The 26,732-nt window shown below is 38.7% G+C and overlaps 1 protein-coding gene across 3 annotated transcripts in view; it reads right to left on the reverse strand.

The window, feature by feature from the left end:
* The window catches only part of RBKS (ribokinase), a 68,015-nt gene that overhangs the window by 13,401 nt on the left and 27,882 nt on the right, over nucleotides 1–26,732 (reverse strand). For all 3 annotated transcript variants that reach the window (XM_083832079.1, XM_083832078.1, XM_083832080.1), the window contains 3 exons: nucleotides 21,787–21,951; nucleotides 16,680–16,771; nucleotides 6,792–6,980 (listed from right to left, as the gene is read on the reverse strand). In XM_083832079.1, the coding sequence (XP_083688205.1) occupies nucleotides 6,792–6,980; nucleotides 16,680–16,771; nucleotides 21,787–21,951 (446 nt within the window). The remainder of the gene's footprint in view (nucleotides 1–6,791; nucleotides 6,981–16,679; nucleotides 16,772–21,786; nucleotides 21,952–26,732) is intronic.

Consider the following 26,732-nt stretch of genomic DNA (forward strand, 5'->3'; position numbering starts at 1 on the left):
ACTGTGTTGGTGCGTGAATAAACCCCACTGATAGATAAGTTTTTCGCCCAAAAGTAACTTTTTCTCTTTCCTTGAAAAGGGAAGATAAAGAAAAAAGAAAGAAAGAGAAAGACAAAGGAAAATGAAGAGGGAAAAGATGAAAAAGAAAAAAGAATGAGAATAAAAAGAAAAAAGGAAGTAAAAAGAAAAAAGGAAGTAAAAAGAAAAAATAAGAAAAAGGGAAAAAGGGAAAAAGAAGAAAAAAAGAAAAAAGAAGAAAAAAAAAGAAGAAAGAAAAAAAAGACCTTGTCCTTTATGGTCACTTTATTCCTTCATACTACATCTTTGGGTAGGAAGAGGTTAAACACCCAACAACATTTTTCTCTTCTTAGCAAGTTGCAGAACTGTACATCAGACACATTGTCTGCCAAATGCTTCATTTACTACCAGCTGCATTTTTACTTTGTTGAGAGATAGCTGAAATAAAATCACTGTTCTTTGTGCAAACGGCATGCTAAATAATGTATGGCTACAAGATTATTAAATAGCAAAGGCATTTGATAATATTAGAGTCAACCACAAGTCCCACTTCTGCTGATGCACAGAATTTTGAGTAATTAGTCATTGCACGGAGTGTTGTATTTATATCCCCTTGAGCCTCAGACGTTAGGCCACAAAGTCAGGAGACAAAGAATTGCTGTTATTAGGAGGACTGTTTTGGATTTATTTATATTCTAAGGCTTTATTTCAGTGTCCACTTCACTCCTCTGGCTCAGGCTTCCTCCAAACCAGAAGATACAGCTAAGTCAGAGAATTTTAGTGTAAACCATATTTTTACAGACAAGACCTCTCAACTTCAAGCAAAAGAACTTCAATGAGTTTGTAAAGCCCCCAAAGAAGCACAAGTGGCCTGAGGTTAAATGACAAGCCTGGGAAAAAGGCCTCCTAGGTTCTGTCCTGATCTCTAACAGACTCCTCATGGTTTACATGCACTACATTAATAGCAGCTCCAATTTATGGATAGATAAATTGGGATACAAAGAAGACAAGTAACTCTTCCAAGGATTTACAGCAAGTCTTTGGCAGAGCCCTGCAACTCTTACTCAGTCCTTTGTTCAAATCGTTAAACCACACTGCCTTCTTTAGACCACAATTACTGCACAGGCCTGAATACTGTGACATATCTAAAATTATATAGCTGTACACTTATATGAGGCTCTTTTAAAATAAAGATTGTATAACATCTTCAGAGTTCAACACAAAGCTGCTCAGTGAGCGCTCTACTGCTCAAAGGCAGCCTTTTTAATCCTCTTCCATCATAAAAGAGCCAGATTTAATATATTGTAATAAGAAATCAGAGGGAAACTTAATAAGATTTGAACATAAAACATCTGATGACAAATTCACATTGTAGCAATGAGTCTTCCTTTTGGAGAACTGACATGAAAAAATAATCGTAACATTTATGATTATGACAAACAACGTGTATCATCCAGCTCTGAGAATGCTGTACAGAGAAGGACTGTACAGAATGAATTATATGCTCGTGTCAAATTTCAGGCACAACTGAGTAGATTAAACTGTGAATTTTATCACGTCTCATAAATGCGTTCTCTGTTTATAAGCATGTCACCTCAACCTGGATCTCCTCAGCTTTTTGCAGTAGGTTGTGCACCCTCTGTACCTGAAAGGCACAGCCAGACAGGGAAGATGCTGGTAGTACAAGAAATTTCATGGTAGTGCTTAGAAACACTGAGAAGTTAAACATCCCAAGTTCTTCATTTAAGAGACAGCATGGACTTGCTGTGATTGCCAGGGCACCACTGTGAAAAGTGATTCCAAATTTTCATCTAAATATTATGCGCACAAGCGTCTCCATCTGCCTGTACAGAGAATACATCTGTGCCGAAGCCAGATACGCAGATTCCTTATCTTTGGATTGTAAGCATGCAAATGCAGGACTTTTGTGCACACACCTGCATGTGCAGACCTAGAGGCTGAGTAGAAGCCGACGAAGAGATCTTAAGCAGAGCAACTGCACTGTGTTTTTAAAAGACAGGATGGGATGGAAATTACAAAGTCACCCCAACTGGTACAAGCATGTATGGATGTTATTCAGCTTCTTGATCCAAACTGGGATCTGGAGCAAACCAGGGGTTACAAAAAGAAACCCTGGAGTGCTTCCCTCCTCAGAGTGACCTAGTGCTGCAACCTGGAAATGCGGACTGGCAGCAGGCAGCTCGGGCTCGCTGAGTCCAAGAACACCCCACTTCCACTAATGCCTTGCACAGGAGAGATACATCCTGTGCCAACCCTGTGGTTCGAAGCATGAATCCTAGACAGGAGGCCCACCTTCACCTGCAGGGAGCAATCAGAGAGAAAAGCAAAGCCGCGAGCCCCCGGGTGCTGCCCCAGAGAGAGCAGCCCCTGGCCACGGGCTGCCTTACCTCCTGAGGAGGCCCGGCACGGCCGACCCTCTGCAGCCCAGAGGCCGAGAACTCGGGGCTCCAAGATGTCCCGAAGGCCTTCCCCAGTCCCACCTGCATGTGCCAGGGCCGAGCCAGGCCTCTGCTCCTCCATAGAGCGTGGCAACCTGGCAGCACCTTGGGGGCTCAGCTCTGTCCGCAGCTGCCACTTGAAGTTCTGAGGCTCGGCAAGATCCCATCGTGCTTTTTTGCTAAGATGGAAGGGAACTAATCTCACTGCTGGCCAAATTCCAGCTTTGGGTAATTACATTCTTCTGACAAATTTTTCTTGGCAGTTTCAATGGAATATAATTAGTAAACGTAAATAGATGTAAATAGTGCTGTAAATTACACTTTGCGTGATTGTCAGAAGCAGAGGGGGATCGCAGGGGCGAAGGGGCAGAAGGAGCGGAGCACCGCTCCCCAACATGGCTGATGAGGCGGCCTTCCCCGCCGGCAGGCTGGGCACGCCTCTGCCGGGACACGGTGCTGAGGGTTACGGTAGCAGCAGATGTCCCGATCCAGGTTCATCGTGTGCTTCATCGCACAGATCATCCGCTTCACCTCCAGTACCATTCTGACCCGACGGTGTTTGGTCATGTCCCACAGCTGTGCCTGCACGCAGCTGCCACGCTCCACCTCAGCTGTGCTTGTGCTCCGGCAGCAAGCTGATGGGGGCATGATATTATTGATTCCCATGAAATGCTTATCAAATTTGTGAATGGTTTGTAAAACCCGCTGCTACCAACTGAAGAAGAAGCGTCATATAAATGGAATTACATAATTATCTTTCAAGGCTATTTTAATGCAGCTTCATGTACCTAATTTCATATAAAGTAGAAATAACTTCTACCAAAAATACATGCGTATTTTTAACTTCTTGTAGTCAAGTAGATTTTACAGCAACTATATAAAGTAATGAAAATAGATTATAATGTATGCTTTCGGTTTCTTATATTATCTATATATTATTACATGTTATGTGTCAAGTCTCTTACGAATTTAATCTGTTTCAAATACGAATTGGTATTGCTAATGGGCTTAATCAAGTATTTCTTTCATACGGAAAATTTGAGGATCATTTTTCAATAATTCACTTATTTTTATTTTTCTTCAAAATTTGCAAATATAAATAGCTAGCAGAAGCCAGTAAAATGAAGGGAAAGTTTATTTTCTTAACAAAAGCTTGTTGCACTATTGAGTTATAACAGGAGAAACAGATGTTTCAGCTTTACAATACCATGTCTTGCAAAACTTCCTTCTAAACGACTATTCGTGCTCTACAAGTTTTGGACTGTGCATGGAGAGCTCTGCTAAGAGTCATGGGAAGCATTGCATACATTAGTAAAGCCCACATTAAGATAATTAGTGCTAAAAAAAATCAACAAGCCTTTTTTTTTTTCCTTTATAGTATTGATTTAGTGTGGGTGAGAAATGCCAGATTTTCGATCTCGAAGATTCATGTTCCACCACAGAGCGGGAGATGGAGCCAGCTTTTCCCAGTGTTCTGCCAATAAACTCTTAGATTAACCATCTCACGGGCTAGGAGGAATATTCGAGCTCTATGGTCTATTGGCCCTTAGTCTCTCTGACAAACCTATGAACACAGAAAATGGGACGCACACTACCTGGGACAAGGAGCTCAAATTCTTTATCTTTGGGTCTGTACCTACCTAAATATTTTCTCACAAAAAAATTTCAAAATTTCTGTTAACAAAATGATCAGGACTGAAGCTGTGCTGCAGAGACGACTCTGTCAGTGGCAGTATCTATGGGAAACTTTCTACAGTAGAATAGGCCTTTGTGGTTCATTTTGTGTCTTATATATATATCCTCTAAATTGCAAACTCCATTTTAATGCATACTGTTTTCATAAGGGCTCTGTAACCTTTTGCAAATCCTATGATGGCTTTCGTACATCATTTAACTCCTTGTCTGACAGTAACTTTACCTCCAGCAGATCCAAGCAATGCCAATATGGATACGGACATATAATCAGATGTGATTGCATTATGGCTGCTTAAAAAATTACTGCCTGATCCCTCAAGATGCTGAAGGCAGGGCTGTTTAAGGTAGCAAATTTTGTTTTGGGCTAAATGGTGGGCTAAGAGCATGTGCATGACCAGCTCTGACTACTCTTTAGATGGGTATTTACTTGCTACCTTACAGCTTGAGCTTATTCCCCGGGGAAAGGATCCACTGCAGACATGCACATGAAAAGAGCAATGTGTCCTACTAGAACTTTTAGTATTTATTTTAGTTATAGAGCTATCCAGGTTAGTTGAGGATGACATTGTTTTGTTTGTTATTCAGAAGGGCTGCTTTAAAACCACTTGCTTTCAGGCAAAGCGATAATCAGTCTAAGCAGTGTAAGACTTTTATAATGGAAGGCCAACACATCTTTTTTCATTCAGTCTGCAAGAGTAAACTGAGCACAGCTGTTTTACTGAAAACAACCCACTGGTATTTAAGTAGATTAACAAAATTAACTGTGAAAATCTTCTGCTATATGAAAGCCAATAACCTGTTGGCCACAAGGAGGCAGGGCAAGGATTCAGTAAACTCAAAGAAATTACTTTTACTTAAAAAAAAAAAAAAGAGAGAGAGAGAGAAAAAAAAAAAGAGGAGCATTAAATTAGTTCAGTCATGAAACTCTGAACTGCTAGGCAAGATAAAAAGCACTTTTCAGCCACAGTGTGTGGTTTCAGTATTGCTGTTTTAATCCAACAGCAGCAAATATCTTAAGATATCAAACAATAGTTGATCTGGCAGTAATTTTCTGCTTCTTTTGAAGAAGCAGATCACACATGCTTTTTCTTCATCACTTCTGTGTGATGTACACTAAAAAGAAAGACTCATACACTGAGCTTTGACAGGGTGGATTTACCAACTCCGAGCAAGAAGCCATACGGCCAAGTTTGCAAGGTGTTGCTCCCATGCCAATAAATCCTGCTTCTTAGCAGGCATCAAGGCAGGTTTGGGAGCTCTGCCTTTCACTCTCTTGGCATGTCTATTTCTGGGCCAAAAGCAGCCAGAGGCGGGTAGGTGTTTGTAGTCCCCTACAAAGTAAGTGCCTTATGTGCAGTACAGTACGGTGATGCCTCCCTTAACCAGAACTTTAGTACATTCCAAAATCAGCACTAACTCAAGTTCAGACTTCTAGAAGACAAAAGGGGCAAAGGAGGAGAGTAAAGCCACAGTATCCCTGTTTCAGAGTTAAATTGAAAAGGATTAAATTTAACAGTGAAGCAAAACCTTCCACAGTATCAACACATCACAGTCCAAATCTATCAGTGACTTCCTGTTTGAGAAGAGACTTTACTCCTAGCTCTGCCACTGCGCTACCAAGATAGGTGATTTCAGTCCCCTATGCCTCTTGCCTCTGTTTCCTCATCTTTTAAGCTGTTGCTTTCCTCCTTTGCAAAGCAGTATGAGGTCCATGGATAAAAAAACATGCTACAAGAACTAGTTATTATTAATGCAATTCAGATATGGAATGCACCAGATGGTAAAATCTCCAGGATTTTAATGAATTATTGTAACAGAACATATGTAATATGACGTTATTGTAACAGGCATTTAAATGTATAGTTAGTACATACAACGTGACCTGCTCTGCTCTCAGTAACTCCACTGGAATTATTTTGGATTTATGTCAGATAATACTAGGAACACAAAATAGCCCCATATGTGCAATGTGGTAAGGTTTTCATAGCAATACAATCTTAACTATTGCCTATCCTGTTCTTCCTTTTTGCTGGGGATACCCTAATGGCAAATAATAAAATGTCTCTGAGCAAGTATTCCTTACCTACCACCATAAAATATTTAAGTCGTGAAGCAGCAAGAACTGTTTGGTTTTATACTATATTCTGTAAAAATTATGTCTTTGATGCACCTTATGCTAGATTGGTAAGTAATTCATGCTTGTGTCAGAAGAGCCAAACATTCGGTTTCAGGCTGCGAGGGCAGTAATATCTCCTTTCTCCCACAACACTAGAGTTCTGGACATCATGAATTATATGACTGGGCAAAGGTGAAAAAACAGGACTGCAGTTCAAGCCACTGGCATCACACATTACAGTCAGAGACAGGTACTGACTTCAGTAAAGAGGAACATGGAGATACTATCAGTATGTATAATAATTCTAGCACATCTACAATACAGACTATAAAATTCAAGTGAACTGACATTTAATATATGAGAGGCTGGAAGCAAGATATCAATTTCACATCATAAATTAGCCTTTGTACTAGTGCCCAAAGATTTGGCTGATTACTCATTGCTTTCCCTTAGTGCTTAAGCAGTCTTTTCCAAAGCAAGACAGTTAAACCACAAAAACGTACCGTAGTGTCCACAGCTCTGACCTTCCCAGCAGGAACGTGCTTTGGAATGGGTTCTTCTACTGATATCATCACGCAGCCTTCTGCTCCAAGAGTAACAATTACGAGCTTACACCCTCTTTCTAACAGCATGCGTCCCACCTTTCCAGCATCTTCAAGGTTGCCAACTGGGATGCCCGTTAAAATTTCTGCCTGGAAAATAACCCACGCAAACGAAAATCATAATGTGACAGCATTCATTTTTGGACAACAGTTGCATCTGAAAACAGTATTTAATATCATTTAAAAAATGTGTATTATGGGATGATTAAGAAACTACTTCCTACGCTGATATTCAGCTATGTCATGCTCCTTGTTTGAAATCAGCGTGTACTTCAGGCACAGCAGACTAACGGAGAGCAGCCTAGGCAGAGACGCAGGAGGCATGGGTTCTGTTCCAGCTTCTACGACTTGCCTGGCATGCTACTTTGAATAAATCACATTTCTCCCACGTGCCTCAGTTTCTTCATCTGTGAAATGGACACAATGACATAGCCTTAGCAAAAGCATTTTGCTGTCTAATGTGAAAAATGCTACATGGCAACTCAGTCACTATTCTTGGGGGATATTTATCGCTAAATGAGAAACCTTTTTTAAATTCTCAGGGTTCAGCTAGTGAGAAATCACTAGGGAAAATCTCTTCAAGGAAAAAAACAAAATTGCTCAACTTTGACCACTGTGTTTACTTTAGTATGTATTTTTAGATAAGAATACCTAAAAGTTATCTGAAGTTCTCTTTAGGCAAAGGCCCATTACAAGATTATTATATATTTGTGTTATGGACATGTCCATAGGCCTCTGTCAGGGCTGAGACGCTTTTGTGTTGGCTCTGTACAAACACAGATAAACTCTTTGTCTAACAGATGGTGACCTTAAGTCAACTTCTCCCAGTTGGCTCTTAAAATCAATCTCTTCTAGTTCCACCCAACTAAGAGCAAAATTTCCCAAAAATCTGCAGTGAAGACTCCAGAATGAAAGATCCTTTTCTTCACCTCATACATTTTCTCGATGGCATCCCATTTTCCAATGTCATGTACTACTTCTTCTTGAAGAGGGTGAAGGGAGGAGGACAAGAATGGAACAGGAAGAAAGGAAGAAAAAATACAGTGAGTTTTATCTGAAACACTCTAGCAGGCAGTATTCCTTCTGACTACTAGAGTATGCCTTCAATTTTAAGTAAACTGGCACATCATATATTGCTGTCTTTACTAAATCTTATGCTGCTTGCCTGAGAAGAGGGAAGTCCTATTTTATCTTGCACTACAAGGCTGCTGGATCCTGAGAAATGGAGTCTGAAGTATTTTCAGATAATCGCCTATTAACTGGGCATAACTTCCACAGTCTTGGGCCTCATTTTCAGTGGACAACTTTGGAACCTTTTCACCAGCTCCGTGTCCTGACCTTGCTGCGTGGACAGCTCAGCTTCCCGTGAAGCAGCTGCTGGCATACTTCAAGCTACCTTGCTCTGCGTTACAGAAGCTTGAAATCAGTGCACATATTTCTTGCCCAAACGGACTAGAAATCGTGGAGGTTGAACAACTGCCCCCTGATGTACAGGCCATGCCTGTCATGTAAGGGGAGGCCGGGCAGACAGCTGGGGACAGGAACTACTACAGCCATCCCAAGCAAGCCGCCCCCAGTTGTGAGTCAGAGGCCTCACAGCTTGCCACTGTCATTTCCTGTGTTTCAGTCTGACCCAGAACAGAGAAGCCACCCTTAGGCTCTGAAGGGCCAGCGTATGCCAATACGCGGCTAAGGCTTTATATTATCATTAACAGAGTGCTCACTGGTTTTAATTTTCAAACTTAGAGGATCAAGCCCCGCAGTCCCTACTGGGAAAAACACACAGTCGTTTTTGGGAGCTGTCGGTTTGATAGCTCCAAGGCAGAACGCGCTGTGGCGGGACTTGGTGGGTAAACTCATGCTGCAGGGTCAAGGTGTGGTAACACGTATGCACAATTTAAAACTACTTCTTTTAAACCACACTGATCCCAGGCAAGAATACAATAAGCTTTAGATTATGAGAAGGGAACTAAACGTACCCCATTTTCTCCTTGGCATGTCACCACACTGCTCAAATTCTCTTGCAGTAGGAACTGTTTTGGCAAATTAAATCTATTTAAGTTTTTAAAAGGGTATAAAAGTATTTTCACATAAGAGAATTTGTTTCAAAAAACATCTCACCCAAGTTTTTGAATAAATCTTCCTGCAAGGTTTGCAAGGAAACAGTACACTAATAATGGCTTTGGAAGGACTAGATAATAAATGGTATTAATATACATATACTCTATTCTAATATCTAAGTGTCTAAAACATCTGAGTCTTTTTTTGAATTTTAAGATCTCTGGAGCAAGAACAATGTGTTCCTGTATTCATAACACCTAGCACAAGAATAAAAAGGCATTAACAAAGTGCTCACGCAAATCCTTGAATGAAACTGGCCAAATGAATTTCTAATGTACTTCATGATGGGCAGTAATTCCAAACTTTCTACACAGGTTGCAAAGTCTTCAGGAAAAAAAGTGAATTTGGTTATGGAAAAGAAATAGTCAATCTAATTTGGGTTTACTTAGCTGGTATTTACACTTCTCTACGCTCGTGAGCAAGATAAATGAAGTACTTAAATATAATAGTCTTCCTAATGAAACACACATTCTGTCTGCTTAGTAGTAATGTTGTACCCTCTTTGTGACAGCTGTGTCCCAAGCCAACAGGATTTTTTGGCTGTGTAGTGAAAGGGTTGTTTTGGGGCTGACACGTGAAAGGTTTTGCAGAAATCTTTCTGTCTTTATCCTGCTTATACCAAGAAAAAAATTATTTTGAACCAGACAGAGTCTGTATAAAAGTAGATCTTCAACTGCTTGAAACCATTATCATCTAACTCATCTACAGCAGGATGGTAAAACTAAAAAACACTGGAACAAGCTGGAAGAACCATAAAAGCAGCAGAAGCCAGACAGATTCTGTGCCAATAATTAGAGATTGCGGTAAATGTCAACTGATGTTAAATACTGTGGTGAGCTTTTAAGTTCCTCCCTTCAGTAGAATCTTATTTAAAAAACAAACAAACTGTGGTACAATTGAAGGAAATAACTAATAGTTATGTAAAGAAAAAAATTAAATAACAATACTAAAAGCTCAGTGTGGACATTTGCCATAGTACTGTACAAAAGAACAGCAAATTAAGAAATTTATTTTCTCTGTAGCTAGTCTCACAAAACTCCTCAGTTAAATGGCCCTACTAAAGCAAGAGGACATTCCACAAACCTGCTGTCAGGAAAAAAAAAAAAAAACTATGACAGATATTACATAGTTAATCTACAGAGAGTTTTCTTAATTTTGTTTACACAAGTAGTAGAAAAATTTAACTGAAGCTTTTACATTTAACTGTTACAAAGGTTCCTGGCCATACTCCTCATTATTCTTCATTAACTCTCCTTGTCTCTTTGGGCTGTAGAGTCTAATCACAGTAAGCTGACACAAACCAGCACTGCTACAGAAAAAAATGGTCCTGCTTTCCTTTCCACTCCTGTCCACACGGCCCATTCTCTTCTGCCAGCACAGCTATTTGTGTGGCCAGGAAATAAAGTGGATTGCAAGGCAGAACCGTGTTAAAATTAACCCCAAAGTAAAATAAGATAAAATAAAACAATTGACTCCTTTCAACGGCAGCACTAGTTTACACTGGTTAAAAGTGATAATGAAACTATGATATGAACCTCTGCCAAGTGTTCCTAACAGTGGTGCATTTGGGGCCACCTGTGGCTTACACAGCCGCTTTCAGGGAGAAGTGCCGGATCTTCCACTTAGCGTTTGTGAGACCAAATCTTTAGCACAGTCTAGTTTTGGGATCCCTGGCAGAAGACAGACACTGACATACTACAGCAAATCCAGTGGGAGGCCAGCAAGAGAGTCGGGGGCCAGCACACAGGACATATGAGAAGAGGCTGGGAGACGTGGGTCTGTTCAGCCTCAAGAACCTACAGCGAAGGGGAGGTCTAATTGCTGGCTACAACTATTTAATGGGTGGAAATAGAGAAGAGGAAGCCACCCTTCTTGAAGCTGCAAAGGGGTAAGACTAGACACAAGTGGCACAAGGGGGAAATTCCAGTATTAGGGAAAACTTCCTCACCACCAGGGTGATGCAGTACTAGAGCAGGTGCCCGTAATGGGTCATAGGTTCCCCATCCTTGGTGATTCAAAACTTGACTGGACAAAGCCCTGCTTCACCAGTGTGCTGGACTAGAGATCTCCAGAGGTCTGTTCTGACCTTCTATGATCCTCTGATCCTTTATATGTATTAGATGGCAAGAAATGTTAATTCTCTGGGGAGCAGTCTGTCTTTTTCTTTAGTGTCCACATAGCACCTAGCACAATACAACTTTGCAAACATTGCCAGGTACTACTGGAACAGAAACAAATAATAATAGGGAAACTGCCACTTTTTAAAGCTTGCTATCTAAAACTACATACAACAATTTAAAGTATTTTTAATTTTTAGTATTTAAACACCGTAAGCCAGTTGGCTTCAAGCTTGGCTTGTACCTTAAGAGATTTCTTTGAGAATGCCAGAACAAGAACTTGATCTCATTTATTCTAACACACGAAGAGTCCCAACGAAGTAGTGAGACAGATTTGGTGTGTAAGCAAGATCAGGCCACAAGCCAAGCTAATTCCAGTTGTTTCAAATTACAATTTTTTTACATACATACATGCCAAAAAACTTATGCTAGAATAATTAAAAACTGATTGAAATGAATTGGCTTGAAGCTATTCCCTCCCCTCCCAAAAGTAACATCTTTCATTTTACACTAAATATGGGAAATTTCATACTTTCCAGAAACTGATAAAATAGGGTTTAGAACAAAGTTGGAATTCAAATTAAAATATACTATGAATTACTAGCAACTTCTGTGTAATGAAGAAATAGTAGCTTTCCCTTACTTACAACAGAAAAGGCAAATTCATGAAATGTTCTGAAATAATTTAATTCTAAAGGACCTATTTTTGTTTTGACTAGTAGAGATATCAATTATTATTTTCTTAATAAAGACTATCCCTATTATTAACCCCTCTATATTAATAAGCAGTATTTTAAATGTCCTAAACTGATACAGTTTTATAAGCTTGATATTCTCTGGCCCTTGTAGAAGTCAGTGCTGTCTACTGATTTTGGATACATTAACAAGAATTCCCACTATTAATATTTCTTCCAGAAATTATTTAATCTCAACTAATAGACAACAGCACTTAAAAAGAAACAATAGGATCCTATCTATTCTTTTGTATTATTTTTATGTATCTTGCAGTTTCATTTAACAAAATTTGCAATGAATTTATATTTAGATGTACTGCTTTCTACCATCAAAACACCAAAGTATTCTGTTAGCATTTAATTAAATCTTTGCTAGGCCTTTCTTATTTAGATCAGAAGTCTGATACCCATTTTACATTAGGAAGAAAACAGTTCCCAGTGTTGCATTCAAAATAGCTCGACACACTAAATCATTTGCTGCAACCATTTAGGAGTTTTCCTTCTCCTGAAGGGCTCTTTCGTATTCTTTGAACGGAGAAGCAGCTGTTCTTCAAAACATTTAGGACCAAATTCAAATTGCTGACATGCAATATATTTTGGTTCCTAACCTGCAGGGCTATGTAATTGCACGCACACACTAAAAAAGAAAAACAACACATGAACTGTATTGACATTGTGGTTGTGCCTAGAGCCATACTACAGCAAGGAAGCACACAAATACATGGGAAAAAATTGTAAGTACTCTGAAGAGCTCATCTTGTACAGGGTTGTCTCTTTTTCAACATTTATAGATGACTGAGAAGAACAACCATTGGTTTTCACTTAGATGACATTGGATACATTTATTTTTCATTAGAAGAATTAAGGGAATGGAGAACTAGCACATTCCTGCACAAACCTCAGGGATTAGGCTGTGCTGCATCTGGGAATTAACAAACTAGTCTCAACAAGCTTGATCTTTCTGGGAAAAGATAAAACTGAACTACAGGCTAAGCAAAGAAAGAACTGATAACCTTGCAAGATTTGTTCTGAGTTTTTGTGTTCCTGAACCACATAAAAAGAAAGTAGTGTCAGACATAAAAAAAAAAATATTATTGCAACAAGCAAGAGTGAAAAGAACAGCTTGTGAAGAGCCTTCTAGACAAACTAATGGTAGATAATTCACTGATAGTATAATTTTGTTTGCTTCTCTGTAGCACATAAATCCATAAGAACAAGCTGTGCTGTTACACCAGATACTGCATGAGATTTCATTAAATCCTAAAGCATTTAATGAAGAACAGAGTACAAAGCGTGATGCATTTGATACTTACATGTTTGGGACCTGAAATCCCATGATTGTCTGAAAGTGTAGCTGGCATTTTTAAACTTTTATTCTGTGACAAAGGCATTGCAGATTAAAGCTGCTGACCTTTGTGGAAGTAGACAACAGAAATTTCTGACTCAGTAATAATTCAGCTAATCACAAGGACTATCCCCTTTTACTCATCTTTAGCAACACAAACGTTCCACACAGTCTATGAAATGTCTTAAGCTGAATGGCTAGCTTTCTGTTCTACAGCTAACATAATCTTCTGTTACAAACATATCATTCACTTGATATCCACAAAGTACAGGGCGTAATCATTTAAAGGTATTTCTTGATGAACAAGAAAGATAGGGGCATTTAGATAAAAATATATGATAAATACTTGTAAATTTAACTGCATAAGAAAGCCATACCAAGCAACAATAAGAATCAGTGTAAATTTAATCTTGTCTTAGCACGTATGTCTGTGTTATAAAAGAATGCTTTAGAAACAGCTGACCGGAATAGCTCTAAAGAGTTCATCTTTAAACCTGAGAAAATTAAGAGCTATTTATAGGGCTTACTAAAGATGAAGTAGAAATAAGCTATTTGTTTTCTGATAGTACCTAAAAATACCAAATAGAAAAAAGGCATCCAAAAGGGGTAAGGCTCAAACATAACTAGGGCTTTTGGCTAGAAGGAAATTATTTGAGACTTAGAGAGGGACAATGGAGCTGAAACCAAGAATCGCAGGAGAGCAGTTGTAAGCAGTACATTTGATAAATTTGGCCACAGAGAATCGAAACCAAACCAAAACAAAAACAAACACCAAATCTACAAAATAAGAAGGGCCACAGTAGGTCAGAGCAAAGGTCTATCTTATCCAGCTCCTCTTTTTTGACTGACTGCTAGCAGATACTGAGGGAAAGAAGAAAATAAAGGTATAACAATCTTTTCCCAGTACATGTTCTGGACCATTAAACTATTAGTTACTTCTTGATTTAAGAAGATGAAGGAAATGCAGATGTAATTGGCTGAATGGATAAAATTAATATATTTTGAAAGAAAAATCAACATTTTTTTAAGATTTGTGCGATTAACTTATTGCTTTTAAATGCCATGTAGAGATGTGACTAGTAACCTTTATTTGGGTATGTAAACATTTATCTCTATATAAAACTTCTCAAGTGCATACATTACAGTGATTTGAAATTAAAGAAAGTCATGAAAGAAAACAGAAAACAGATGGCACATGAATATATAACAATTACTAAAAGAAAAAAAAATCAATCTTGTGACATAAGAAAAACAAATGCTTCATTTTTCCTCTATTCTCAGCAAAAAGAGAGGAAAAATGGCGAAAGTTCATCCCTGAACATCAATTCAATAATAAATCAGACATGGAGAGGATGAAGTCAAACGTAATTGATTATTAAAAGTCATGGTAATGTAATTGATTTCATTGCAAAATTTGAAAAGGTTACTGTTAAAAGCAAAGGTAAATGTGCAATTATGTGCAATTCTGTGTTCTCAGAATATGTTGTAGAAGTCCCACAACCGGTCTGCGCTCCTGTGATATGGCTGGCAAGAACTTCCATAGGTCTACCATTTCCATAAATTCAGGAGAGATAAGCCTCCTCAACAGTAGAGAGCATCTTTCTGTACCTGCCTGTGCACAAAGTGATCCCAGACATCTTCAAATGGTAATTACTTTTTAAAAGAAAATAGCAGAAAAGAATGCAAACTGTACCCCCAGCTCTGCAGGTGGGTACAAAGGTGGATGAGTGAGCAGGGATCTATTATAATTATACACCTGTATTTCTTGTTCTCCAAATAGAAGTAATTTTCTTTTCTCCATGTGGTGGTAATAATACACACTGGCTCCAGCAAGCTAAACTTTACAAAGAATGTCTCTTTCAAGACTGTCCTCTAGCAATAACAAAGGGAAAACTTTAACATGTGTGTTGCAAAGAGCAATGAGAGAAAAGTCAGGAATAGACGAGTAATGAAAAACAAAGTTTTGTTTCTAACATATGGGGGTAAGTTTTCTCAGGGAAAAAAAAAAAGTAACTAGTGACATTATGAAAAAAGCAAACAACGAATGACATTTACTAAATCGGTGGGAGAGTATGGGTGTTCTCAGCCCCAAATGTGTGCCATAGCACCATTTAGCCAATGCAGGGGCATAGTCCAGGCATAAGTGTTTTCTGAAAGCTTGAAGAAAACACCATATGGGTGTCCTGAAAAAGAATAAATACTTTGCCTTATCATTCTCACCATCACATATAATTGAATTCCGATGGCGGTTAGCGTCTAAGCCACAACTGATATTGCTACCAGTTATACTGGAAACTTTGCCTTCCAGAGACCTGAGACCACAGCATCTCCCACCTTGCAGGAAAACAGCTATTCTGCTAATTCCTGAACACTCTGGGGTATCTGAAATTGGAGACACGTACTGAACTGTTCAGAATAAAAATCAGATGTCAATTTGGGTTACTTAAGCGCTTAAATGCTAGAAGACTCATGAACTGAGGACTTCTGATATGGTTTGAAATGGGTTCTAATGAAAACTTCAAAAGAGGGTAACTGAGCCTTGAAGAGCTTATTCTGACAGACATTGTCATCAGACAAAAAACAAAACAAAACAAAACAAAAAAACAACAAATAAAAACACACACAGAGAAAACAGGGCCACACTTTTCTCTTAGCTCTGCCCCCTCCTCCCCACCCACAGGTATCATGCTTATTGCAGAAATCATGTTTGCTGGAGATAACTTTAAATATGATCAGTGCATGGCTTCTATCTACTATGTTGCTTCTCACACATTCCTGTTTATATAAAGAGAGAGTGAGAGGAAGGAACACAGCATGCATAATGCTAATAAATAGGAAATTCAAACGAAGGCCTTATGAGCAGAGCTTAATTTGTCTCTTGTGACAAAAATAATTTGCTTTGGGAGAAATAACACACTTGAATTAGAGAAGAGAGGGAAAGGAGGGAAAAAAGAGAAGAGAAAACATTCAGTTGAAGGGCCAGAGAAACAGATTCACTGCAAACAGATCTGACAGAAAGAGGCATACGAAGCTGCTATTTACCATAAAGTGCAGCATGCGTGCATCACCTCCTGGCAAGCGAGTTTAAAACTGTCAGAACACTATGGCTAGCGCATTCCTGCTAATCATATCAAGGGACCGCAGAACAAGGACAAGGATCTATTTTAATATTTACCACTCAGTACTAGCGTTTTAGAAGTGTCCTTTTATGGGTTTGTTTTACTCATCTACTTGTAAGGAAGGCCAGATACAACTTTCCCGCTGGAAATGATTAATTTAATTTTGAGTGCAATCTAAAGGAATACTCCTTTTTGTTCGCTATGTCGGGGATTAAACTTGTCACCTCTAGAAGGTCTATGGGAGAGGAGCACGGCTTAGTTTTTCTGCTCCCTATGCAGCATTTCTGAGAACGGAATCCCTCTGAAATTTTACTGCTTGAAACTCCTTCTCTAGTGCAACATATCATCATTACCTCAGTTTCATTGCAGCAGAAGATGTCAGAATGAGTATAGAATTGTGGATCTAGGTCAGCAAGGGCTGGAGCTGGATTAAATAAAGTCTTTACTGAAAAAAAAAAGAAAAGGAAAAAGGTCTAAATTCCTAGTATTTTAGATTCATTAGCCATCAACTGGAACATCAATGTGGCTAGTATCTTCCAAGATTACATTCGCAGCCCCCAGAGTTTAGTATTAAACACAAATGTCTCTCATTTTCTGTCTTCCCTTTATAGACTGCTAAACGTTTTGTTTATTATATTAAAATTCCTATCTAATTAATGTGCAATCACCTGACATGATGTGAACATGACAGAAGAATAACAGGAAAAATAAGCAAGAAATTATTAATTAAAAAAATACCGAGGAAAAAAGTCTTAAGTAAATACAATTTGTTTAACTGATGATACTTCTTGCAAGATTTTAATAAGTATTACAGGACTGGATTTAGTTCTAGAACTTTTTCTGTGTTGTTATCTGCATTCTATACATGAAGAAACAGGGGTATAGAGTAATGAAGGACATGTCCAGACAAGGATTTAAACACGCTTTTTAATGTGTTACCTAACTTGTTCAAACTGCCATACTGTAAAACTCTAGTGTAGACAAGGTGCTGTGTATTTTTAATGTTATCTGGCAGAGCTAAACCTTAACTTAAGTCATAGTAGAATAAGTTAGTTAACAAACTTGAAACTGTAGCCTAAGGCCCTGTGCAACAGTAGGAAAGGTTTGTCATAAGGACAGAGTATAAGTGACTTACTCACTGTTAACACAGGAAGTCTGCAGATTTGGTTTCTCATTTTGCCAATTTTATGATTAATATTTCTGTGTCTTAACCACACGACCATCGTTTTTATATAAAGCATACTCTCTTACTTTAGAAATACTCCTTATAGTAAGTGATCAAATCTTCCAATTTGGATTCCTAAATTTTCAGCCCTAAATGCCTATTTAGATCCTGATCTATAGCACCAAGTAGTAGTTATAGTTTCAGACACCCTGAACACTTCTCAATCCCACTTAACCCCCCAGAGAGAAAGATGTTCAGAGACTTCTGACATCTCGGTACTGAGAAGTTTAGAGGATAACCTTTTTGATTAAGACTCTGAAAGTTTTAGCCTGCGACTGTACAACTTTATCATGCCTCTCTACCTGTCTTGTTAAAAAGAGTCTTATTAAAGCAACAAAGGCATTTATTCAGAAGTCAGAAAATGCCAGAATTGGGATTTCCAGTAAAATCTTAATTTGGCTCCCTTATATTATTAAAATACAGTATGTATTATAATAAACTCTTTAATTATATGATCACATACCACTGAAAAACAGCATGTGATCACATAATTAAAGACTGCAACATAATACATATGCAGAAAGGAGACACATTAAGGTTTCACAGGCAACCTTAACTCTTGCATTTCCTATTTTCTGAATTGCAACCCTAATAAAGTGCAACCCTAATAAAGTGTTTTGTTTTTTTTTTTTGGAACATAAATATTTAAGGTATACTTACCTAGGTAAACAAACAAACAAAAGAACCAGCACATAGTGAAAAACAAAATCAGTTCTCTGGCATCATACTGACATATACGTGGGTCATGAACAGCACTGGCAATGCTCCAGCTTGGGCTTTAAGTAATGCAGACTCATCATGAACAGGGTGAAATACATTGCTACTATTTCACTCCCATATTTAATATCTGCTGAGCAGGGGGGAGATGGAGGAACCCCAAGATTGTCCTTCAGTCTGTGAAGAAGAGCAGGGCTTGTGAACAGGGTAATCTGCTTGGTCCCACTTAGGAACACCAAATTATTTTCTGCCCAATTTCTTTTTTGTCATTTGCCAGGATCCATTCTCCTCACCTATTTTCCATTCTTTATGTACCCTTGCATAAGCACTATGCAACAGTAACCTTTTTCACTCAATCTTCATCACACCTTGCCTCTTTACTCTCCCATGCTTTCTTTTTCCCCACTTCCAGTACCCACAGTGCTAGTCTTCTCCCTACCTCTATCTCCATATTCCAATCCCTATTCAGCAAATCCTATTCTCTGTTCCCCTGTGGTTCCCCTTTCAGTTTCTCTCATTTCTTCCTCTGCCATCCCAAAACATCAAGCAAATTCCTCTTGTGCTTCCCTTATCTGAAATTTACTCTTCCTCCACACCATTCCAGCCCAGCTTTGTCTTTTCTGAACTACACTGAAAGTCATGCTATCCGAGTGGGCAACTCCCTGTGCGGACGGACTCTCAGGGGAAGCTAGTTGGGAAGCTCTAAACATTTTCTCAAATCTTTGTTATGTGAAAGGTAGCAGACAACCCAGGTAGCACATAACCCAGGCAGATTTCCATACTGTTGTGGAGGCTTATCTTTAAAAGAAATCTCCCTTGGTATCAAGTCTCAAGTAAGTTTTAGAGTAGCCAGTATACACATTTTAAAAGTGTGTAGAGTGGGAGGCATTTTTCCATGGCCTGGTTTCTGCAACCACTATGCTTTGGCAGAAATTTTACAAATAATTTAACCACAGAAAAACAGCTGGTATGAAAAATTGCAGCCCAACATTAAAAAGTTGAAGCACATGAAAAATAGATCCTTTACTTGCAAGTGACATGTAAAATTAATAGCTGAGTCTTCTTCCAGCCCTGGTTTTGATACATTTCCATTCTTCCCTTCAATATTAACAGGCTAGAGTTATTAGATGTCTTTTCTAGAGTCTGGCATTATAGAAACTGAAAACTGCTTTACAGACTTTGATATACAGTAACATTTTGCCCATCTATGAAACGTCCCCCCTCTTGGAAGCACCCACAGCTTCACAGCATGCAGCCCTTAAAAAAAGACAGAATTTTCCAGTCAGATTTCCACTACAATTTATACCCACTTAATATAATTCACAACTCTTTCTTCCTTCTTTGCTTTCCTTCCCCTCAAGACTGTCACAAGATCTTTAATAATCAGTGCCACAATAACAGGATGTCAGGAGACGAGATGTCTCCATCTCTAGCTTACAGACCCAGGTGATGTTCACTGAATAGAAGCAAAGGGGTTTTGCTTGTGCATCCACATTCTTTCTCCATCTTATTGTTTATTTCTTTCAGTAAGAATGAAGAAAAACAAGCAAAAAAACCCCTTGAAACAGTGGTTTGAGGCATCTGGGTATGCATCTGTTGAACAAAAATAGTCTAGTGCACATCCTAACATCCAGTACTGCATTATACATGAGTGGATTGTGGGCTAAAAGAAGGGAAATTGCACTAACAATTTACAGTTGGCTAAGGATAGATTTTTACAGTGCTACAAACTCAGCTGTTTACTTAAATCTGACTGCACATGACATGTGAACATGTGTAGCCTGTTACTTTAAAGCAGAAGCAACTAAAACTCTCCTGACATGAGAGCTGCACAGTGATAGCAGGCTGACAGCACAGTACTATAGCTGGCCAGTACTTACTACAAAGTCTTCTCAATATGTTGTGCTCTCTGCAGTTGCTAAATGCTTGCATGCCTCTTCTGTGTATCAGGTTTGGATTTCTTGTCACAGGCTGGCATTTTGCCGTAAGAGGATGACAAAAAAGTGAAGCAACTGTACCAAAACTATGCACGGAGTTAGAAGTAGACAAAGTAAGTCATGGGTATTGACTCATGACTCAACTATATTCCATTAGTCACTAGATAAAGAATGCTTTTATCCCTTTTCATAAAAATGTAATGAAAAAAACATAGCGAGCTTCATTTCCCCCTCCACATACATATTTTAAGTATCTCAGGTGCTAGCTACTCAGTTAACTGAAGTTTTTAATTTTTATTTAGATTTGTATGAATCCAGTTTTGACATTTCAAACAGAAGCCAAAATATTTTTCCCCGTGCACACAGTTCTGTTTATAAAGCTTAGGACTATTACCACTTACAGAGCAACTCGCTCTCAGCCTTGCATCTAACATAACTGCTTAAATCAGCATAAACTACATGAAAATGATGCATAAAGTCCTGCTACACCTCATGTCTTCGCTAGTGCATGAACACTAGCGATCACAACAGGTGCACAACAGTGCTCGGTGCAGCAGAGGACTGTCGAGCCAACAAGCCCAAGGTGCGACGATCTGCTGGAGCAAGTCTGGGCCCAGCTGCAAGGAACCAGTTAGTTCTGACCCCAGTTCCATCCCCGACCTGCTGCACAACTGACCATGCTATGAGCTGTCCCCTCCCAGTCTTATCTTCTGGATAGATGAGAACAATATATTTTTAAACTCATACGGATGCCTCACTTGCATAATTATTTACTTAGTGCTGTTCAAATACTGTGGTAATTGTGCTCGAGTAACTGAAAGCATTACAGGCACTTAAACAACTAAAACTTCACGTCAGGAGTGAAACTCCATCCTGTTCAAGCAAAATCCAGCTTTCATCCAGATACATGCTACACTGAAGGAACAAGGGCCTACATTTAAAAGTAAGCACACTAACAATTCCTGATAATTTCACAGACAATGACCTTGTGTCTACTAAATGGTGGCATGCCAAGTCACACCACGAATTTTGGTTAAAGAGAAAAGTTTTTTTTTTTTATTTTTTTTTTTTACTTTAAGGATGTTAACTTCTGTTTAAGGATATTAACTTCTACACAGAAAAACACAGTCATAACTACTGCTAAGCTACAAGAACAAGGGCATAAGTCTATTTTTGAGGTAATTTCATTACTTTATTGTGTGTGGAACTTAACTGACTTGCATTCGTTATTCTTGTTCTGTACTGGAATAAGATCAATCAGGCCCATAGTTCCTGACCTAATGACATCACAGCGTCTTTAGTCGCAGCATGAAAACAAGAGAAAAGGCAGTACCAGACATATATGGGGAGTTTATAAGAGTAGGGGTTGATTTGCCATTCAAGGTAAACATAGCAGAATTTTAAAACTGAATTCAGTTTTCATTAGCATAGCATGAATTTATTGGTTATTGTTTCATTTCTAAATACAACTAGTATGACAGAAACCAGAATAGACCATGGGATCTTAATTTAGTAAGCATGATAAAGAATATTTTTCATGCAACACAAATGAGGGACACTGAATAGCTTATGTTAAATTACCTCCACTGGCACGTGCCATTTTCAGTGCTTCAAGAGAAACAGCAGGGGATATTTCTAGCTGGCAGACAACCACTTTGGCTTTACAGATGACATCAGAAGCTCTCTTCAGGTCTTCAGAATTTAAAAGCAGATTGGCTCCTGGGACTATGACAATAACATTCTGCCCTAAAAAGAAAATATTGTGTTTTTACATTAAGTTTTTGTGATATATTATGTAAAACAGTTCATCACTTTTCTTCAATATGTTGAGATGATGATTTCGATTTGCTTTCCACAGAAATAAAAAATAAAAATCAATACTTCTGGACTTCTGGCATTTTCAAATATCCAATGATTTCAGAAGATAATCAATCCCAGGATTAACACTTGCAACACTACACAACAAATGCAGTGTATATGTTTCTTCAGGAAAAGTCATGTATGGACTTTCCCCACTCTTATTTTGGTGTTTTCTTATGAACTCTAAGGAAGCACTATACAATCACAGTGAAGATACGGGACACACACTGAGGCTGATACTTGTATTTTCCAAAAATATTCCAATAGCATTTGAAGAGAAAGGCATTAATGTGATCACTCAAAATTGTACCTTCCATTCAGCTGGAAACAGAATATTTTCACATGAAAATTATGCATGTCCTTAAATTTCAGAGGGGAAAGGCTTGCTTCATTTACCTGCAACACTCCCAGTTAGGGCCCCTAACCATCACAAGCAAAGCAAAGCAAAAACAGAAAAGAAAGGAAGAAAGGAAGAAAGGAAGAAAGGAAGAAAGGAAGAAAGGAAGAAAGGAAGAAAGGAAGAAAGGAAGAAAGGAAGAAAGGAAGAAAGGAAGAAAGGAAGAAAGGAAAGACTAGAAAGCTAATGACTACGAGTACAGAAAGCTTTACCAGAAGTGATAAAAAAGGTCGGTGACAGACTTGTCTGAACTCAAAACTGGACAGTTGAACATTGTAAGCAAAGCTGTATGTGCCCAAGCGTGGCAGTATCTCAAAGCACTTCTAAGATCCTTTACAGCCTCGTAGTTTGCTTTACAGTTAGGTGAGGAGGTTCATTTACGTAGGTTCCAAATAGTTTTTTGTTTTTCTTCAGACATGCAAGTCGTCTTCTTTTATTGCAGTTTCTTTGTTTCTTTTTTTAATCTCTGTTACAACACCTAGAGACCTTCAGGCATGGGTGCCTTCAAATTAAAATTTATTATTAATCACTCAGGTATTAAATTCAATAAGTCAGTTGTTCCTTGATTTACAGGCTCAGCCCGCCCCCGCTGAAGATTCCTTTAAGGACTGCCAATCATTAAAGGCTACCAATTCTGTAATGAACTGAATTACTCTGTAAATAAATATTTATGTTTTTAAATACATTATTTTGCTTGAATAGGACTTCAAAGTCCTCTGAATATGAAACGTGCAAAGCTTGTCTCCCTAAATGTGTTCTGAAAAGAAAGCAGGACAATGGAAAGAATAATATAATGATCTCAGAGGGAGGGGCCCGAGCTTTCCAAAGCAATTCTGCTGTCAATGGTTTGGTACAGAACAGCTGCATTCGAAAAGCAAAACCTCAGCATTTAAAGCCAACGCCCTGCTTTTCAACAGACAATGATGGGCATCTTGGATAAAAAAAAAAAAAGAAAAAGAAAAAGGGAAGGAAAAAAACTTTCTGCAACAAGTAAATGCTATCAAAGATATCTGAATCCTGCTGAGGAAACGTTCAAAGGCAAATTGCACCTATTTTGCCAAGCATATATGCTGAAAGCTTATAGGGTACAGCAGTACAAACAGTAAAACACAGGAAACCAGTGCAACAAAAATATATTTAATTTCTGCCTGGACTCTGTGCTACCTAGAATCTCAGACTTTATCTACATGTCTTGCTGCATTATCTTGCTAAACTATTTAGCTGTACTGACATGTATATTATTATTAGACTTTAGAGCTAATGGCCTCAGGCGATAAGGAAGGCTGTTTGCTTAAACCTATATGTGCAAATTCAAGGTAGTCCATGCTGCTCTGGATCACAGTCAGGAGCTTTTCTTTGTAACAACAAAAGGTCAGAGACTTACACTCTGCTTTCAAGCAAACCCTACCTGCCAGAGAAGTGCAGTACCTACTGCGGTGTAACAGCCCGGACTGGCTTAACTCAAGCTGTAGGAAAAAAGCCACATTCTGTTCTTAGCTAAATGCACCACGCTGGCTGCGAATGGCAACAGTCCCCAGAAATTTATACGAGCGCGCACGACAGCAGAATCTGGACCCATGCGCTAACGACTAAACCCAGAATTCTGTATCACCAGCACCCATTTTGTCGAAAGCAATTATTTCTTGCCAGGGAAATCAGATGGGAAATCAGCACCAGGGACAACAGAGTTAAAGACAGATGGCAAATAGGGGAGGGATTCATCTTGTCCAACATTAACTAATTTCTCAAGTTTTCCAAAAAATTCTACATTCTAGAAAATTCTACAAAAACTAATTTCTAAGGATTAGAGTTTTCTGGCTGCCTTCAACAAGAAGGAAAGACAAGTATTTTCATAGCTATCTTAGATATCTGTTTGAGGAGGACACAAACTGTTGTCTGGAAACACCTGTGTGTGTCTCTGTTAACTGTAGATGAAGCCTTAAGCTGTACACCTAACTTTGAAACAGCTCAAGTGAGGTAAATGTTGCCCACACTAAAAATGAGGAAAATATATTCACCGTGTTACGGTTAATTCTAAAATATCTTGACTTAGACTAGAAGTTCTCTGTTTTGATGGGAGCATCTATAGAATTGTAAGTTTTGCAGATGTCAGCTAAAATATTAAGGGCCACGCTCACAGCTGCTGTAAGCCAGAATAGCTAAATAAAGCTGATAAAATTATGCAAGCTTACACCAGATGGGGATTGGGTCCAACCAATACTTTCAACAGCATGAATGCCGTATATGTAAATACCGTTCTCGGCTGGGCTTCTAAACCTGCTGCTGTCACTTCTTAGAAGGATGGATAACTCAAGCTACATTTTTCTTACAAGTATCATTTTACATATGCCACCAGATGAGAACTGGCAGTGGAAAAATCAAAGGCAAACCAGTAAACACCAAAGTGCAACAATCCTCACTTTACTTTTTAAAGCAGGATGAAGAGCCTATAAGCGACCAATAGTGCTCAGAGCTCACCAAAGTTTCAAACAATACAACAATAGCTATAGAGCTTCTGCATAATAATTCATAGGGAAAAAAAGATGATATTGGTGACCAGAAAAGAATGCTACAAGGAAAACATTTGCTGCCAAATCACACAGTTCATGAATATGAGGGCAAGTTTTGGGTGTGTCATAGTACAATAATTTCTATGCAATTACTTGGTAGATGCATTGAATAGTCTTGTACACAACACATTCACATTCATGATGAATGCCCACACATAGAAATTCTATAAAAATTCAGGTGACATTTCTTCATAACCCTGAAGGTTCAAAACAAAGATCGTCTCTTTGGAAAGTATAATTCAATCAAGCTGGCACATATATTCTAAGTTTGCCGTGTTTATTTAGCCTTATCTAAACACATATTTTGAATGTTTTTACACTACTAGTGCTTTGGTATTGAAAGTACATTCACTTACAGAAAAATGCCTATTTACTGTTCATGAATGATTAATAACTTTATCGTCAAGTCAGCATAATGCCTATCTCGAGTGCGGGTTATCTCGCAGTGTTCTGTGTAGGTGAGCTTTAGTTCTAACTTGCAGCAATCAAGAGCAATTTAATCATGACCTGCCTATCTCTGTTGTCCCTCCACTGAATTTTTGCAGTGAATATGCAAGTTGTCAGACTGGTTCAAACTACTGGCCCAGTCAGGCCAGCTTAATGGCACGGTCAGCAGTCGGTACCAGATAAGGACAAAGCTGCAATAAACTTTAGAGGGAATTATGTAAAAAAAATATCCATGAAGAGGTTTTGTTCCTTTCCGTGTGTGTACACAGAAGCACAAAGCATATCATCATTTTATCGTTCTAACCATACAGTAACACCAGTAGCAGAAGGTGTGGTAAGTGGCTGAGCCAGTGGAAAGAAGGCAGGCTGAAAGAGGAAGCACAAGCTGGAGTTCAAAGTGGTGTACCATGTTCCAGAAAAGAAATCCTGCACAAATTTTTGAGACCAGCCCAGGCGGAACCTTTGCAGCATCTCTGGGTTGCATGTTTACCAGCATAGCACTGTGGACTTGTTAACCATCTCCCCACCATTCTGCATTAAAGCCAGAATTTAACCCCCCCCTTTTTTTTTTTTACTGAAACTACACTTTGTCTCAGAATATAATGCAATTTTGAGAATATCAAATGCACCTGATAATTTTCATTTTTTTTTATTACTTTGCCAATTAAAATAATAGTAGAGTTCCACCTGTGTAATTCAGTAACCAGTAAAACTCTTCCCAGAAATTCAGCAGCAGTGCCAGCTAGACAGCCACAGGTAATAAAAGGGGAACTTCAGAGCCTCTTCTGACTCTGCTCTCCATAGCTTTCTTGTCCTCTGCCTTCCCTCATTCAACATACTATGCTTCCTCTACTTAAGGATCTCTCCCACCCCTGCCTGTGATATTACTCAGTTGACTGGAGCTAGTATTTTTCCCAAGTATCAGTACTTGTAAAGAATGGGTAAGATGAAGTGCAGGTTAGGTACATGAAAACAGAGCAATTAAAACTTCACATTTTAAAGAGATACCAATTTTATTTGTTTTTATTTGTGCCTCATTATCTTAACACAAACCAACACGCACACACCCCTTTCAAATGCTTCTCTTTTAGGTATAATTTGAACTAGCAGAAACTGCTTTACACCAGTATCTGCATTGAATGCTGTGGTGTTTCAGCTATGCCAGCACAACTACTGTGGTAAAACATGCATGTGTGGACAAGCCCTTTGAAAAGTGCTGTAAAACCTGTTTAGGTCAAATCAGCCAGGTTTCT

The sequence above is a fragment of the Anser anser genome (assembly GCF_964211835.1).
Source record: "Anser anser genome assembly, chromosome: 3".
NCBI classification, from domain to species: Eukaryota; Metazoa; Chordata; class Aves; order Anseriformes; family Anatidae; genus Anser; species Anser anser.